At 36.9% G+C, this 19090-nt stretch overlaps 1 protein-coding gene across 11 annotated transcripts in view; it reads left to right on the top strand.

Annotated features, from left to right (window-relative positions):
• Window positions 1-19090, top strand: part of NUMB (NUMB endocytic adaptor protein) — a 178835-nt gene that overhangs the window by 125038 nt on the left and 34707 nt on the right. For all 11 annotated transcript variants that reach the window (XM_057544229.1, XM_057544236.1, XM_057544234.1 and 8 more), the window contains one exon: window positions 16438-16512. In XM_057544229.1, coding sequence (XP_057400212.1) covers window positions 16438-16512 — 75 coding nt within the window. The remainder of the gene's footprint in view (window positions 1-16437; window positions 16513-19090) is intronic.

Below are 19090 nucleotides of genomic sequence, written 5' to 3'. Positions count from 1 at the left end.
ATGAGTAGCCAGAGAGATAGAAGGGAAACCAGGAGAATGTGGTCTCAGAAACCAAGGTTTCAAGGAAGAGGAAAGTGGTCAAGTGCTATAAAGAAATCAAGTAAGAAATGAAACTTCATTAGATTAAATATTTGGAAGTGTTGGTGACTTACAGTGGAGTCATGAGGATGGAATCTAGGTTGAGTGGATGGATGCAAAATAAGGAGACAACAAATCTAGAGATTACTAATCCAAGAAGTTTGTCAGACAAGGTTATGTGATGGGGGGAGGGGTGGAAGGGGGCAGTATTGCAAGAGGTAGAAGGAAACTTTGGTGGTAATGGCTGTCTATTACATTGATTGTGATGATGGTTTCTCAGGTATATACATGATTCAAGAACTCAGCAGATTGTGTACTTTAAATATGTATAGTTTATTGTATGTCAGTTATACCTCAGTAAGGCAGCTAAATTTTGATTTTAATGAAGAAGTCTGTCTTCAAAGGAGACCAGAAAGACAGAGTAACAAAGGGAGTGTGAGGTTGAAAACGTGTGTGTGTGTTGGGGGTGGAGGGGTATTTTGTTTTGTTTTTAAAAACAGTTTTATTAGATAATTTACGTAAAATGAAGTTTACTCATTTAAAGGGTGTAAATCACCATGGTTTGATTTTGTGTTGAATTTTGTTTTTAAAATGGGAGAGACTTGAGCGTAAATAAAGGTCTTCACAAAGAAGCATGTAGAGAGTGGATTAGTTTTATACTGGAGGAAGGATGCTGCTTCTATTTTAACAATAGCAAAGGTGAAAAACAGGGTAAATGCACTTAAATTTATGGTGTTGGTGGCATGAGATTGATGGAGTTCTATTCTAAAGACGTATTTTCTCAAGGAAGTAGGAAGTGAAGACATCTGTAGAAGAGAGAGGGGAGAAGTTGTGGAATTAGATTGGCATAGCTACTCTAGAGAATAGGCGATACAGAATTTGCAGTTAACTAGAAATAGAAATGCAATTACTAGACACTAATCAAGTGAAGCTACAGCTGGTTTGGGCTCTGCCATGTATGTTTAAATAAACTGGTGCCTGTAGAAGTGTAATAATTTAGTATTAGAGTAGTGATTAGTTAGAGTTAAGTAGGTTTCAAAGCTTGTCTTGCAATTCTGTCTGCTAGTATGAGATACTATTAATAAACAGAATCCAGCAACCAAATTAAAGAATAATTTATGTCCTCATTATTATCAAAAGATAAAGATCAAGGGAACAAATACCTTTTATATCAGAATGGGACAGCTCTTTACAACCATACACACAGAGACTTCCCACTACTTTACATTGGCTAAGATTGAATCAAATCAAATCCATAGTTGCAAGCAAAGTCAAGAAAGCAATTATTTGGTTTTTTCAGCCTGTACCGTGGAGGCAAGCTCTTCTGGCAGGGAAACCATCTGAAAGAATGGCTGTCATGTAGGCAACTAACAATATCAGCCACAGTCACTATATCATATATAATCTTCTTAAACATCTGTCCTCTCTTTTTTTGTTCTTTTTCCTACTGTCACTGCTTTAATCAAGTCCTCATCTTTGTTTTCTCCCTCAGACCATTACAAGAACTCTTGACTGTTTTTCTTGCTTTTGATCTTGTTTCCCTTCCAAACTATTGTCTTAGTGCATAATAGTGATCTTTCTAAATTGCACATATGGTTACGTCACTTACCTGCTTCCTGTCCTTCAGTGGCTCTGTAATAAAATTTTGGAGAGGCATCTAGACTTCTGTAAAAGCATATACTTTTAAGCCAAACTACCTGAGTTGCATTTGATCTATGCCAGTTATTATTAACTATGTGATCTCTCTTAAAAGTTACTTAACCTCTGTTGAATGGATGAAGAAGATGTGGTATATACATACAATGGAATATTACTCAGCCATAAAAAAGAATGAAATAATGCCATATGCAGCAACATGGATGGACCTAGAGATTATCATACTCTATGAAATAAGCCAGTGAGAGAAAGACAAATAACATATGATATTGCTTACATGTGGAAACTTAAAAAAAAAAAGATACAAATGAACTTATATACAAAACAGAAATAGAAGCACAGACATAAAAAATAAATTTAGCACCAGCTTCTGGCAGCCACTGATCTATTTTTCTCTTCTGTATTTTTGCTTTTACCAGAAAGTCATATAAATGGAATCATATGATATTTTGCCTTTTGAATATGGCTTCTTTCACTTAACATGATGTACATGCGATTCATCTATGTTGTTGTGTTTAGCATTTAATTGAAGAGTAGTATTTCATTGTATGGTGTACCACATTTTACTTATTAGTTCTCTAGTTAGAGGAAATTTGGGTTTGGCCAGCTTGGGGGGATTGCAAATAAAGCCTATAAACATGACTGTGTAAGTTTTCATACAAATATAAGTTTCCATTTTAATAAGGTAAATACAAAGGAGCAGAATTGCTGGACCATATGGTAAATCTATGCTTAACTTTGTAAAATACTGCCAAATTATTTTCCAAAATGTCTCTACCATTTTGCATTCCCACCAACAAAGTATAAGTGTTACAGTGATTCTACATCATTACCAGAACATGGAATTGTCAGGTTTTTAAAGTTCTAATTATTTTGTCTATTCTAAACATATTTGGTTGTATCTCATTGTTTTAATTTGTTTTTCTCTAATGACTAGTAGTGTTGAGCATCTTTTCATGTAACTATTTTGCCATTCATACTTTTTTTTGGTAAAATTTCTATTTGTATCTGATGCCAATTTGAAAAATTAGATTATTTGTTTTCAGATTTTTGAGTTTTGAGAGCTGTTTATGTATTCTATATATATATGTACTTTATTAAATATATGATTTGCAAATTAAAAAAATAAATAAATTTAGGGTACCAAAGGGGAAAGGGGGAGATAAATTAGGAGTTTGGGATTAACATATATACACTACTATGTATAAAATAGATAGCCAATTAACATATATACACCACTATGTATAAAATAGATAACCAACAAGGACCTACTGTATAGCACAGGGAACTGCACTCAGTATTTTGTAATAACCTATAAGGGAAAAGAATCTGAAAAAGAATATATAACGGAATCAGTTTGCTGTACATCTGAAACTAATACAACAGTTTAAATCAACTATACTTCAATAAAAAAATAAAATTAAAAAAGAAATTACTTAACTTCTCTGTGCCTCAGGTTTTTCATCTGTAAAATAAGAACTAGTACTAGAATTAGTATAGTGTTATGAAAATTAAATGAGTAGATACAGTATATGAAAAATACAACACTGGCACATAGTGAGTGCACAATAAATGTTTGCTGCTGCTGCTGCTGCTACTCTGATTATTGTTATTGGTTAGATGACAACTGAATACTTGGGTTTTTAATCTGCATTTCTTATTTTTTTGGTGTTTTCCTTAATTGATTTTTTTAACACTGGAAGTTAAATGTCTTCTCTTGAAAAGGAGCTGGAAGTTTTTGATAGATGTTTGGTGCCTGAGGACTTATGCACTGGTTATACCAACCTCTCCCAGCTTTAAAAATTCTGTTTATCCCAAGAGATGAGATATTTTCTGCTGCTTATAATTTTATTGCTTGTGTGTGACAATCTTCTGCATACGTAATGTTTTGTTTCAAAGCTGCCTCACACTGTAAAACTTACTGTTCAGCCACGTGTGATACCAATGAAATAAATCGACTGAAGTGACAATTGGTTGAACAGATACATTGTATTCACATTTAAGTTTGGTAGCACGCTGGCAATGACAAATACATCATAATTTGCTCTTCTTTCTGAAACATTAAAAATTTGGGGGCTTCCCTGGTGGCGCAGTGGTTGAGAATCTGCCTGCTAATGCAGGGGACACGGGTTCGAGCCCTGGTCTGGGAAGATCCCACATGCCGCGGAGCAGCTGGGCCCGTGAGCCACAATTGCTGAGCCTGCGCGTCTGGAGCCTGTGCCCCGCGACGGGAGGGGCCGCGATAGAGAAAGGCCCGCGCACCGCGATGAAGAGCGGTCCCCGCACCGCGATGAAGAGTGGCCCCCGCTTGCCGCAACTGGAGAAAGCCCTCGCACGAACCGAAGACCCAACACAGCCAAAAATAAATAAATAAATAAATAAATAAATAAATAAATAAGAAAATCCTTTAAAAAAAAAAAAAATTTGGAAAAATCGGTCTTTGGATCAGAGCAATGAGATATTTCAGATAAGTTTTTAACATAGATTGTGAAATGTTTACTGGCTTATTCATCCCAAGCATTTCAGTTACTCATGATTTGCTGTATACTTTACAAAGAAGTTTCAACTCTATTCAGTAACTCTTTTAAAAAAAAATTTACTGAAATATAGTTGATATACAATGTTGTGTTAGTTTCAGGTGTACAGCAAAGTGATTCAGTTATACATTCTTTGTTTACATTCTCTTCCATTATAGGTTATTACAAGATATTGAGTATACTTCCCTTGCTATACAGTAGGTCCTTGTTGGTTATCTGTTTTACATAAACTAGTATGTATATTTTATTTTATTTATTTTGTAAACCTGTTTTTTAAAAAATTTATTTATATTATTTATTTATTTTTGGCTGTGTTGGGTCTTCATTGCTGCGTGTGGGCTTTCTCTAGTTATGGCAAGTGGGGGCTACTCTTTGTTGGGGTGTGTGGGCTTCTCATTGCAGTGGCTTCTCTTGTTGCAGAGCATGGGCCCCAGGCACACAGGCTTCAGTAGTTGTGGTTCTTGGGCTCTAGAGTGCAGGCTCAATAGTTGTGGCTCACGGGCTTAGTTGCTCCACGGCATGTGGGATCCTCCCAGACCAGGGCTCAAACCCATGTCCCCTGCATTGGCAGGCGGATTCTTAACCACTGCGCCACCAGGGAAGCCCAGTATGTATATTTTAATCCCACTACTAATTTATACCCCCCCTACCCCTTTCCCCTTTGGTAACCCTAAATTTGTTTTCTATGTCTGTGAGTCTATTTCTGTTTTGTAAGTAAGTTCATTTTTATCTTTTTTTTTTTAGATTGCACATATAAGTGATATCATGATATTTGTCTTTCTATGGCTTACTTCACTAAGTGTGATAATCTCTTTGTCCATCCATGTTGCTGCAAATGGCATTATTTCATTCTTTTTTATGGCTGAGTAATATTCCATTGTATGTATATATCACATTTTCTTTGCCCATTCATCTGTCGATGGACACTTAGGTTGCTTCCATGTCTTGGCTATTGTAAATAGTGCTGTTACGAACATTGGGGTACATGTATCTTTTTGGATTATAGTTTTCTCTGGATATATGCCCAGGAGTGGGATTGCTGGATCATATGGTAGCTCTATTTTTAGTTTTTTAAGGAACCTCCATACTGTTCTCCATAGTGGCTGCACCAGTTTACATTCCCACCAACAATGTAGGATGGTTTCTTTTCCTCCACAGCCTCTCCAGCATTTATTATTTGTAGACTTTTTGACGGTGGCCCCTCTAACCAATGTGAGGTGGTACCTCAGTAGTTTTGATTTGCATTTCTCTAATAATTAACATTGTGGAGCATCTTTTCATGTGCCTTTTGGCCATCTGTATGTCTTCTCTGGAGAAATGGCTATTTAGTCTGTTCAGTAACTCTTAAGAATTTATTTTCTTTGTGGAGTAAAATGCAGTAAGATTACATGATATTGTTAGGGAATAGTTGATGATACCTGATTATTTGAAGTTAGGATTTGAACTTTGGCAGTCTAGATTTAGAGGGTTGTGTTCTTAAGCACTGTGTTATAATTTTATAACACAATGTGTGAATTAAAAATTACTTTATTGGGCTTCCCTGGTGGCGCAGTGGTTGAGAATCTGCCTGCTAATGCAGGGGACACGGGTTCGAGCCCTGGTCTGGGAAGATCCCACATGCCACGGAGCAGCTGGGCCCGTGAGCCACAGCTACTGAGCCTGCGCGTCTGGAGCCTGTGCCCCGCAACGGGAGGGGCCGCGATAGTGAAAGGCCCGCGCACCGCGATGAAGAGCGGTCCCCGCACCGCGATGAAGAGTGGCCCCCACTTGCCGTAACCAGAGAAAGCCCTCGCACGAACTGAAGACCCAACACAGCCAAAAATAAATAAATAAATAAATAAAGTAGCTATAAAAAAAAAAAATTAAAAAAAAAAAAAAAGTGAAACTTCATTTCAGATAGAATGATCTTTGGTTAAAAAAAAAAAATTACTTTATTAAAACAGTGTTGAATATAATTAAACTTTAAAAAAATTCATGATATATGCTTTTCATTCATATGATATATGCTTGTGGCTAAAAAACAACAGTGCCTTCCCTACCCCTAATCCCACTCCCCAGTGACACTTTTAACCATTTTTATTTCTGCTTCCCATTGGTAATATTTTAACTTCTTTAGATAATATGATTTTACTGTCTGTTCTTCATTTACCAATGCTTATCATTGGTTCTCCACTATAAAGAAGAGAAAGGATGATTTAACCCACACATCCTGCCCTTCCATCTTCTCTTTGCCCCTTCTCCACCCAGACTTCAGGGATTAGATTATTTTTAGTTTTTTCTCTTGGTTTCCTATACTCATAAAATTTTTGTTCTATTAATTTTAGATGGTATGTCTTCATTCCCTACCATGTAATATAAAAATACTAAAACCCTTTGTTCTCTTACCTTCAAACTGATATCAACTATGCTTTTCTTTTTAACATTATATAGGTCAATAATAGTTGCATTCTACACCATAAATTGTCTCCCTTTCTTTGTCTTGAGTTTATTGTAAAAGTTTTCATTATTATGACTCTTATTATTGTTTAATGTAGCACTAACTAATGTATACATTTCCTTCTCTGTCCAGTAATTCATTGATGTAGTCAAAAGATATTCACTGAGTGCCTGCTCTGTTGTAGGCATCTAGGCACTGGGAACACAAGGGAACAAAACAGACAAAATCCTTGCACAGTGCATACATTCTAGTGCGTGTTAACAATGAACAAATAAATGTACCTGGAATACAAAAAGGGAATTAGGTGTTAAGGGAGTATGTGGAGGGTGAGATTTAAAATAGGATGCTCAGGGAATCCCTCACAGAAAAAGTGATTTTTTAGGAAAGACCCAAAAAAAGTAAGAAAGCAACATTCAGGTGTCTGAGGAAGCAGATTGTAGACAGCGGGGCAGCAAGTGCAAAGGCTCTGGGGTAGGAGAAAGCCTGTTGTGTTGGATGCACAGCAAGGAGGCCAGTGTGTTTAGAGCAGATGGCACAAGTAGAGGTGAGATCAGGTAAGTAGCAGGGTCCCCTGATTATGCATGTAGTTTAGTACTTTTCAGTACTATCAGACCTATCACCTGTTAATTTACTAGTTATATAACCTTGTCTAAAGCACGTAACTTTTTTGACACCTAGTGTCTTATTTGGAAGGTGAAGTTTTTTTATCTCTTTTAAGTTTTTTTAAGCTTTAAATTTACGTGATTAGATTTAGTACATATGCTTAGTTTAGTTTTTTTTTTGGCCGCACTGCGCAACTTGTGGGATCTTAGTTCCCTGACGAGGGATTGAACCCTGGCCCTTGGCAGTGAAAGTGTGGAGTCCTAACCACTGGTCCACCAGGGAGTATACTTAGTTTAGATCACTTGTTCAAATGTAATTGTATTATTCCAAATTTATACTTAAAGAATAGTCCATTTTAATTTAACTACTCCTTTTTGATTAAAGACCCTTAACAAGTTTTGATGTCATGTTCTGCACATCTGCATCCTGTATTTGCTAAATAACATAGGCTATGTGTATGTGATAATGTGCCTTATAGCTTCTTATAAATTAATGATTCTGTCACTTTTTGTTAATGCTGGGAACTGCTGACTGTACAGTCTCTCACATCAGAGCTCTGCAATTTCTTCTCATGGATAACAGTAGCAAAGCAGGGGGGAAATCTACTTTTTAAATAATTTTTTTCAAGAAAAGGAAAAATGACTTAATTCATCCAAGAATGAAATTCCACATACTAGTTTTTCTAAACTACTTTTTGTGAATAAAAGTCCCTGACTCAGAGGGAGTTTGGAAATGGTAACAGACAAAAGAAGTCCCAGAGTCAAATATTTTAGCCATTAAAGCATAAATCAGCTGCACTTCTTCAGTGAGATAGTGTCTCAGAGAAGAAAAGAGACCTCTTTAATAATGTTTTTTCAATTGGCATGTTTTTCTCATAGTCTAATAAGACACAAGGCTGATTTCCATCTCCACATTTCTAAAATAGATTATGCGACTGAGTTAGTCCATATGTGAGATACTTTTGTTTTCTTCTTTCCACCAAGTCTTCCCTCCTTTTTTTTTTTTTCCTGGCATAAATACCCATATGTGACCAGTTGAGATGATCAAGATGATAGAATAAAATCCCTTGGAAACCTCTATTCATTTCTCAGCACCTAAAGGTAACTCAAAGATCATAAAACCCTACTTTCTCATTTTATTATTAATAAAATAGAAACAGAGGTTAAATAACTTGGAGGTAGTATTAGAAATGAACCTTAATAAAAAACAAGAAATAGGGAATCCCCTGGTGGTTCAGTGGTTAGGACACCACATGTTCACTGCCAAGGGCCCAGGTTCAGTCCCTGGTCAGGGATCCCACAGGCTGTGTGGTGCAGGCAAAAACACCCCCTCACACACACACAGATAGGTAATACTAGAGATAAGAAAGTGTGAAGGGACTTCCCTGGTAGTCCAGTGGTTAAGATGCCATGCTTCCACTGCAAGGGGCGCGGGTTTGATCCCACACACCACGTGGCACAGCAAAAAAAAAAAAAAAGGAAAGAAAGAAAATGGAGAGACTCAGTTACAGACTAAATATGTGAATACTGTATAGTTTGATAAATTTGAAAATTTAGATTAAGAATATTCTAGGAAAATATGCATTATTAAAATTAGCTAAAGGGGCTTCCCTGGTGGCACAATGGTTGAGAATCTGCCTGCCAATGCAGGGGACACGGGTTCGAGCCCTGGCCTGGGAAGATCCCACATGCCGCGGAGCAACTGGGCCCATGAGCCACAATTACTGAGCCTGTGCGTCTGGAGCGTGTGCTCTGCAACAAGAGAGGCCGCGATAGTGAGAGGCCCGTGCACCGCGATGAAGAGTGGCCCCCACTTGCCGCAACTAGAGAAAGCCCTCGCACAGAAACGAAGACCCAACACAGACATAAATAAATAAATAAATAAATAAATAAAATTTTTTTAAAAATTAGCTAAAGTACAAGCATAAAAGTTGAATAGACCCCTAACCATGAAGGAAATAGAGAAAGTTATTAAAACTCCAAAGCTATCCCCAAAAGACTTAGTATAGATGGTTTTTACAGGTCAGTTTTCTTTCACAACCTTGAAGCATAACTCTTATGCTATTTAACTGTACCAGAGCTGACAGGGGGAAAAAAATAGAGAGAAAGAAAGGGAAGAAAAAGAGGACAGTTTCCAATTTTTTTTAAGGCATTAACAAAATCCTGATACAACTACCTAACAAAGATAGCACAAACACAAAAAATCATAGACCAACTCCACTTAAGAATATAGACGAAAAACTAGGCAGAAAAGTAGAACAAATGTGATCTAAAAGTAGGGTTTAACTCAAGAATCCACAAATGATTCAGTATTAGGAAATATGATATAGTTCATCACATTGATGGGCCTAAGAGGAAAAGGACTTCATCATTGCAATGGAAGCGACATTGAAGGACTCACACTTTTTGATTTCAAAACTTAGTACAAAGCTTAAGTAATCAAACCATTGTAGTAATGGCATAAGGACAGATGTATAGAACAATAGAATAGAATTGAGAGTACAAAAATAAACCTAAACATCTATGGCCAACTGATTTCTGACAAGAGTACCAAGACCATTCAATGGGAAAAGAATAGTCTTTTCAGCAAATGGTGATGGGACAACTGGATTTCCACGTGGCAAAAAATGAAGCTGGACTCCTACCTCACACCATATACAAAGATTAATTCAAAATGGATCAACAACCTAACTATAAGAGTAAAACCATAAAACTCTTAGATGATAACATGGGGTAAATCTTCATGACCTTCATATACATGACACCAAAAGCATGAGCAAAAAAGGAAAAAATATATGAACTGGACTTCATTAAAATTAAAAACTTTTGTGCATTTGACGTTATCAAGAAAGTGAAAAGAGAACTACAGACTGGGAGAAAACATTTGGAAATCATATGTCTGATAAGAGTCTAGTATCCAGAATATATAAAAGAACCTGATTTAAAAAGGGACAAAGGACTTGAATAGAAATTTCTCCAAAGAAGATACACAAATGGCCAACAAGCACATGAAAAGATAGTCAGCATCATTAGTCATTAAGGAAATACATATCAAAACCACAATGAAGTACCACGTCATACCCACTTGGATGCCTATACTTAAAAAAACAAAAAGGAAATCAAGTGTTGATGAGCATGTGGAGAAACCAGAACGCTCTTACATTGCTGATGGGAATGCAAAATGGTTCAGCTTCTGTGAAAAGCAGTTTAGTGGGTCCTCAAAAAGCTAAACATAGAATTACCGTATGACTCAGCAATTCTACTGCTAGATATACACCCAAAAGAGTCAAAAACAGATACTTAAATAAATACATGTACACTCATGTCTATAGCACCACTATTCATGATAGCTGAAAGGTGGAAACAGCCCAAATGTCCCTCAGTGGAAGAATGGAAAAACAAACTATGGAAATACATATACATCAGCTATAAAAAGCAATAAAGTACTCATACATACTACAATGTGGTGACCCCATACTACAATGTGGTGACCTCAAAAACAGTATGCTAAGTGAAATATATCAGACATGAAAGGTCACATATTGTATGATTCCATTTATATGAAATATCCAGAATAGGTAAATCCATAAAGACAGAATGCAGGTTATTGATTGTTAGGGGCTGTGTGGAGGGGCATTGGGAAGCAAATGCTTAATAGGTACAGGTTCTTCTTTTGGTGTAAAGAAAATGTTTTGACTGTAAAGCTACTATAGGGCTTCCCTGGTGGCACAGCGGTTGAGAATCTGCCTGCCAGTGCAGGGGACACGGGTTCGAGCCCTGGTCTGGGAAGATCCCACATGCCGCGGAGCAACTGGGCCCGTGAGCCACAACTACTGAGCCTGCGCGTCTGGAGCCTGTGCTCTGCAACAAGAGAGGCCGCGATAGTGAGAGGCCCGTGCACCGCGATGAAGAGTGGCCCCCACTTGCCGCAACTGGAGAAAGCCCTCGCACAGAGGCGAAGACCCAACACAGCCAAAAATAAATGAATAAATAAATAAAATTTTAAAAAAAAGCTACTATAAAGTATGGTACTGGCACAAAAACAGAAATACAGATCAATGGTACAGAATAGAAAGCCCAGAGATAAACCCATGCACCTGTGGTCACCTAATCTATGACAAAGGATGCAAGAATATACAATGGAGACAAAGCAGCCTCTTCAATAAATGGTGCTGGGAAAACTGGACAACTACATGTAAAAGAATGAAATTAGAACACTACCTAACACCATACACAAAAGTAAACTCAAAATGGATTAAAGACCTAAATGTAAGACCAGACACTATAAAACTCTTAGAGGAAAATATAGGAAAAACACTCTGACATAAATCACAGCAAGATCTTTTATGACCCACCTCCTAGAGTAATGAAAATAAAAACAAAAATAAGCAAATGGGACCTAATTAAACTTAAAAGCTTTTGCATACAAGACGAAAAGACAACCCTCAGAATGGGAGAAAGTATTTGCAAATGAAGCAACAAAGTATTAATCTCCAAAATATACAAACAGCTCATGCAGCTCAATATCAAAAGAACAAATAACCCAATCAAAAAATGGGCGGAACACCTAAATAGACATTTCAGCAAAGAAGACATACAGATGGCCAAGAGGCATATGAAAAGTTGCTCAGCATCACTAATTATTAGAGAAATGCAAATCAAAACTACCATGAGGTATCAGTGGTCAGAATGGGCATCATCAGAAAATCTACAAACAATAAATGCTGGAGAGGGTGTGGAGAAAAGGGAACCCTCTTGCACTGTTGGTGGGAATGTAAATTGATACAGCCACTGTGGAGAACAGTATGGAGGTTCCTTAAAAAACTAAAAATAGAACTACCATATGACCCAGCAGTCCCACTACTGGGCATATACCCTAAGAAAACCATAATTCAAAAAGACACATGCACCCCAATATTCATTGCAGCACTGTTTACAATAGCCAGGACATGGAAATGACCTAAATGTCCATCGACAGATGAATGGATAAAGAAGATGTGGTCCATATATATAATGGAATATTACTCAGCCATAAAAAGAAATAAAATTGGGTAATTTGTAGAGATGTGGATGGACCTAGAGCCTGTCATACAGAGTGAAGTAAGTCAGAAGGAGAAAAACAAATATCGTATGTTAACACATATATGTGGAATCTAGAAAAATGGTACAGATGAACCTATTTTCAGGGCAGGAATAGAAAGGCAGACATAGAGAATGGACATGTGGACACAGTGGGGCAAGGGGGGGTGGGATGAATTGAGAGATTAGGTTTGACATAAATACACTACCATGTGTAAAATAGATAGCTAGTGGGAACCTGCTGTATAGCACAGGGAGCTCAGCTCAGTGCTCTGTGGTGGCCTAGTTGGGTGGGATGTGGAGGGAGGGAGGTCCAAGAGGGAGGGGATGTGTGTATGCATATGGCTGATTCACTTCGCTCTGCAGCAGAAACTAACACAACATTGTAAAGCAATTATAGTCTAATAATAAATAAATAAAAAGAAAATGTTTTGGAACTAGATAAAGGTGGAGATTGTACAACACTGTGACTATACTAAATGCCACTGAATTATTCACTTTAAAATGATTAATTTTATGTTATGTGGATTATATCAGTAAAATAGAAACATTAAAAATATTATTTTTCAATCCTGATAAATCTTCTTATCAAAATCAGAATAGCATAATACTTTCTTTCAATGACTGAAAAACTATCCTAGAGTCATGCATGATGGTGAAACACATACAATGAATTCAGGAGGAAGGTCAGGTTGTTCTTAAACATCATTATTATTCCACAGTGATTGAGAAATGGTAGTAAGTACCTTTGGATAAGAAAATAAACAAAAGTTGTAAATGTGGGAAATCCAGATATTTTCTGTATTTTCTTTTTCTGCAGATGATGTCTATCTGAAAAACCCAAGAGAATCAACCCAAAAAACTGTTGAAAATGATAGGCAATTCTAGTATTTTGGCTGCTTTTAAGATAGACTGAAATCAGTGGATAGAAAAACCAGTTAGTTTAGTTGGGAAATATTATAGGTCTTGGATCCTGGCAGAATGTGGATTAAGCTAACACAGTAATACTCCCAATACAAATATCTAGAAATGCTGACTGTATTCTCAAACAAACTTTTCTCTTAAACCATAGCTGAGCTTTCAATAAAGACAGATCTCCAGTTACCAGAAATTAAGAGGGAATTTGAGAGCAAGGCAGAAATCACACTAGCAGCCTAAGAGGGAAACGATTTGTGAGCCTAGAGCCTTTGGTTTTAACATCCATTCTGAAGGTCCTGGACTCATAAAAAGCAGAGAATTAGAACTGAGAACCCAGCATGGAACAGAACCTTCAGTGGGCTTTACAAGCAGTGAAATAGAGAACTAGAAGGAAAAGCAAAAAAAAAAACAACAACAACAACAAAAACAAAAAAGGAAGCATCCCTCTACCCATACCTTGGGTGAGAAAAGGAATCTCCCAGGAAAAATTGAAACCATGGATTTGGACTTGATGTGCTAAAATCTGCATGATGTAAGAGTCTTCAAATTAATATACAGTAGGTCTTAGGCTACTAAACATCTGTGGTACCTTTTAGAAGCAAATGTAAAACCACTCCACAATCTAGAATGCATGAAATTTCCCTACAAAAATTGAGCTTCACTAGAGATGAACTAACAGTTTTTTAAAAGTTTTAAATCATATGTGGAAATGATCAGCAGATACGGTAAAGGATTATACAATAAAGATCAACAAGAGGATTAGCACTGTAAGAACTTGAAATAATAGGCTATAGAGGAGACTATAAAATGTGTATATATAAAATTATTAGAGGGGCTTCCCTGGTGGTGCAGTGGTTGAGAATCTGCCTGCCAATGCAGGGGACACGGGTTCGAGCCCTTGTCTGGGAAGATCCCACATGCCGCGGAGCAACTGGGCCCGTGAGCCACAACTACTGAGCCTGAGCGTCTGGAGCCTCTGCTCCGCAACAAGAGAGGCCGCGATAGTGAGAGGCCCACGCACCGCGATGAAGAGTGGCCCCACTCGCCGCAACTGGAGAAAGCCCTCACACAGAAACGAAGACCCAACACAGCCAAAAATAAAAATAATAAATAAATAATAAATAAAAAATTTAAAAAAATTATTAGAAACATTAAAAAATGAATTCAAACCATAGGAAAAAAAATAAAACAGTGAAAAAAGGAATGGGCAGATTTGACAAAGAATCAAATCTCACCTTCTAAAAATGAAAAATACTGTTACTGAAATATCTTGTAATAACCTATAATGGAAAAGAATCTGAAAAGGAATATATATAATATATATTATATATAACTGAATATATATATTATTTGATTCACTTAAAAGTGAGCATTCTTGCTATTTTTTATGTTTATTCAAAATTATAGCTGTTACAATTCTTTAATGTCCTTAGTCTATGATCTTTATGATCGATACCTCAGGTATTTTGTTACCTAAAGTCCAACAGTTTCCTAAATTGATTTTAATATGTTGGTTTTATGCATTTATTCAGTATTGAAAAGATAGGGATAAAAATGAAAAATTCAGTATATGAGCATTATAGGCCTGTCCTGGGTCAGGCTGCTTGGATTTGAGCATTCACTAGCTGAATGGTTTTGGGGAAGTTACTTAAACTCTCCATGCCTGTGTTTCATAGGGCACTGGTTATTGTGCTCATGAATTACTACTGTTTCATCTTCATCCAGGGCCAAATGGTGGGAGATTCAGAGAGGGGGGAAAAAGCAGAAGGGGGGGTGGGGGTGTTGGCTCACCTTCCTGGAATCACAGTCTCTTTAAACAGAGGACAGCCGCCTTTTCTCAGAGGTGCGTGGCTCTTGCAGGTTTCCCTTGCTGCTACCACTGACACCACCACGGAATTTCCTGGGGACTGGGGTGTGAAAGTTCAAAAAAAGATAAATAAAAGGGAGGGCGATTCCTATACTCTCTGAGGATAAGGAGTTACCTTACCTGGTCCTTGGGCCAGAACTAGAGTGCTTTTCCCAGAGTTCTGTCTGTGCCATAGCACTCACTTGGATATCTGACTGTGTTAAGTTCAGGCTGGAGGTACCAAAGGGGAGGAGGGGCAGGGAAGGTAAACTCCCTGCCAGTTCAGAAATACCTTGAATTCTGGTATTCTTCTCTGATTCATCTTATACTCTTTACAGAGAACTCAAATAGGTGCTTCCATGTATCCTGTTCTGGTTTTATGGTTTCATTCAGAGGGTGGGACAGGGTAAAGTATGTCTACTCCATCTTACCCAGAACCAGACCCTAAATTTCCTTTTAAAAGAGAGCACTTGTGATAGTGCCATCATCCTTTGTGCTTTCTAACCCAAGACTATTCCCATACTAAGGTACAATTTGAATAATATTACTACCTTGCAAAAACAAACCAAATACAGCTTTATTAGCTCTCCATTGCCTCTAGGATTAAGTACAGACTCATTTCAGTGTTCAAATTCCCCAGCTGCATATACCTCATATTCTTGCCAGATAGGAATATTTGCTGATATATAGTTATTCTATTCTACACCTATAGCTTTTGTTAAATTCTACCTGCCTAAAATAGTTTCCCAACCTTTCCAATACAGCTTCTTCAAGTTCTGCACATCTTCTAAAGCTCAGATGCACTACCTTCTTAAAATTTTAGTTTTCTGCCCTGTTCTTATGTGCTTCCCATAAAAGGAGTATGTGATCTCTTCAGCCCTTGAGTAACTGTTATTTTTATTTGTACCTTTTCAATACACACACACACACACACACACACACACACACTTTGTTTTAGGACTATTTTTATGTCTAGAGATATAGTAACTGTGTCTAGCATAGGCTCTTATGCCTCAGATCCAATAGATTCAGGTAACATTTAGTGCTTATCATGTACTTTTTCACCTACTCCTCTATAACAGCTCTTGGAGACCTTTATTCTAAATCTCAGTCACATGAGGACACTGAGGGTAAGTAAAGTAACATTACCTTAACTCTTCTATAATGGCTGTGAGTTTCTTGAGTGCAGGAATTTTAATATTCAATTTTCTACCATGTAATATCTACCATATAGTAGCTACTCAGTAAACAGCAATAGCCGTAACTTTTCTCTTCTTTCTACAGTACCTTGGGCATGTAGAAGTTGATGAATCAAGAGGAATGCACATCTGTGAAGATGCTGTAAAAAGATTGAAAGCTGTATGTATTTGATGGTTGCCAGTGTTGATCTATATGCTGTAAATATTTTCTCAAAAGATTTTGCTTAGTAAATTTTAGTGACCCACTATCCAGTAAGAACAGTGTTTCTCTTAAGGCAAAAGATGTGGGCTCATTAATAAAGAGCATTTCATGTTGTCCATCCAAAGGTGTAAGTTACAATGACCAGCTTCTTCAATTTAGGCCAGACATTATCTGAAAGATACTTTAAATTCAGAACCCATATTAAACAAGTGGTATGAATTCTTATGGATGAATAATATTCTAAAACCAGGATAAAACTATTACAGTTAGTCTTTTAACCTAACTGTGACAACTGGGTTATAAATTACTGATTTTAAATCTATAAGAAACAGCTTTCCAGGAAAACGTATAAAATAGAGATATCTGTGTTGACGGCTGGTGAGGTTTACATTTTGGGGAGACTTAATTATCATTACTGCTACTCCCCAGTTTCCTTCTCTATACTCCTCTAACATAAACAATGTATTTCCCTGCCTTTTGCACAAACTTCAGCATACTTGAAATGGAGAGTCCTTTTCCAGGATAAATAATGTCTGTTTTGCCTATTATGCCATAGAACACATCCCAGGCACATGCCTGTGTATTTAATAAAAGGAGAGAATGAGTTCAGAGTTCATAAAGGTTCAGATTAAAGTGTTAACTTCATATTTTGGATAGGTTTGAAGAATGTTTCTTAAATTCTGACAGCCCTCTTCACAGCCTTCTCTCCAATGTGTGGCCTTTCCCCCCTTTGCTGTGAAAGCTTTAAGCATTACTTCTGCATGCCCTTGCCCCAGAACAGCATTAAATACTTGTTGCTTTGGGTTTGCTGGTATGGTGGGCTGCCACAAGTTTGGCTACTAATGAGTGCTTTTTTTTCCCCTCAATTTGCTTAATCAAAACTTTTCTGCTTCTTGGTACATTCTATATGACCTCTTATATACAATTCCTCAATATAAAAGATATAAAATCAAGGAAGCAACCAACTCAGAGAAGTGGATTATGTTTTCGAACAAATGTCTGAATCTATTATAGAAAGGAGAGGAGGAGAAAAATAACTGATTATGGTATGCAAAAAACTAAAAAACAAAAAAAAATATATAGACACACATACATACCCTTTACTGCAGATTTTGGTCATTTAAATTCTTAAATGTTTGAAGCCCTTCTTAGTCTATCTGTGCTCTCCATTTAATCATCATTAATGTTAAAGGGACTTTATATAATAATTTATAGACTTGCCATGTCTACCTAAATATAGTCCCCAGTTAAACACAGCCTCAGATAATGCAGTTTTCCAGGAAATTTAAAGTCAATCTCTTATTTAACAAAATAATTCTAAGTTCACTAATAGAATAAGATTTTCTAAGAACATTTTAAAAAGTAATGCAATGATTTGCCCTACTAGTCATTAAACATCATAATGCTAATAACTGAAAACAACAGATGAATCAGTGAATAGACTAGATAGACCTGAAACAAACCTTAAATAGTTATTAAAATCTTAGAGCCTACATAAACTTAACATTTGGAAGGTCACTGTGGAATGAGCCTTTGGAAAGTCTTAATTCAGCATATGGCTTCACGTTTACTCTCTAAATAAGGAAAAACTAGGGATGGTTTAAGTTTGCCCAGAAGATAATTAAGAAGTGGTATTTAGTTGTTTAATGAGCAGTCAATCCTCTTCACTGTCTAGTTTTCTTTAACCTACTTTTAATTAGAAACCTCTCTTTATTACATAGGTAGTATACGTTCATTCTGTAAAATACAAATGAACAAAAACAGTACATAAAATCTCTTGCAGTCCCAGAGATAGCCACTATTCACTGTCTAGTTTTATTTTTATTTATTTATTTTTTATAAGGGCAGAGTACCTGCCTCTTTTTAAAAATTATTTATTTATTTATTTTTGGCTGCGTTGGGTCTTCATTGCTGTGCCCGGGCCCTCTCTAGTTGCGGCGAGCAGGGGCTACTCTTCGTTGCGGTGCGTGGGCTTCTCATTGCAGTGGCTTCTCTTGTTGCAGAACATGGGCTCTAGGTGTGCGGGCTTCCATAGTTGTGGCACACGGGCTCTAGAGCGCAGGCTCAGTAGTTGTGGTGCACAGGCTTAGTTGCTCCACAGCATGTGGAATCTTCCCAGACCAGGGCTTGAACCTGTGTTCCCTGCATTGGCAGGTGGATTGTTAACCACTGAGCCACCAGGGAAGCCCTGTCTAGTTTTAAAACTGATTTTTTAGTTGAGTGAATTTTTTTGTTTTATTTTACCTTTTGGTTTTTAACCAAGGAAATTGTAAACTATAAGCATGATTATTTGAGATACAGGACTTATTTAAATAATAAAATTATTGAAAAAATGAGTTTTTATCTTTACCAGAAATAGGAACCAAATTGCTGTTTGAAAAATTATATCTATGCCTGGAACAGTGTCTGGCACATAGCAGCCACTCAAATATTTCTGGAATAAATATACAGAAAACAATTCAGTCCTCAATATGGGGTCAAATTGAATTTCGTAGTAATCATCATAACAATATGTTATATTTAATGTTTAAAGTTT

This window comes from Balaenoptera acutorostrata, chromosome 3 (assembly GCF_949987535.1).
Source record: "Balaenoptera acutorostrata chromosome 3, mBalAcu1.1, whole genome shotgun sequence".
NCBI lineage: Eukaryota > Metazoa > Chordata > Mammalia > Artiodactyla > Balaenopteridae > Balaenoptera > Balaenoptera acutorostrata.
The sequence above is the reverse complement of the archived record's forward strand: the minus strand, read 5'-3'. Positions and strand labels throughout refer to the sequence as shown.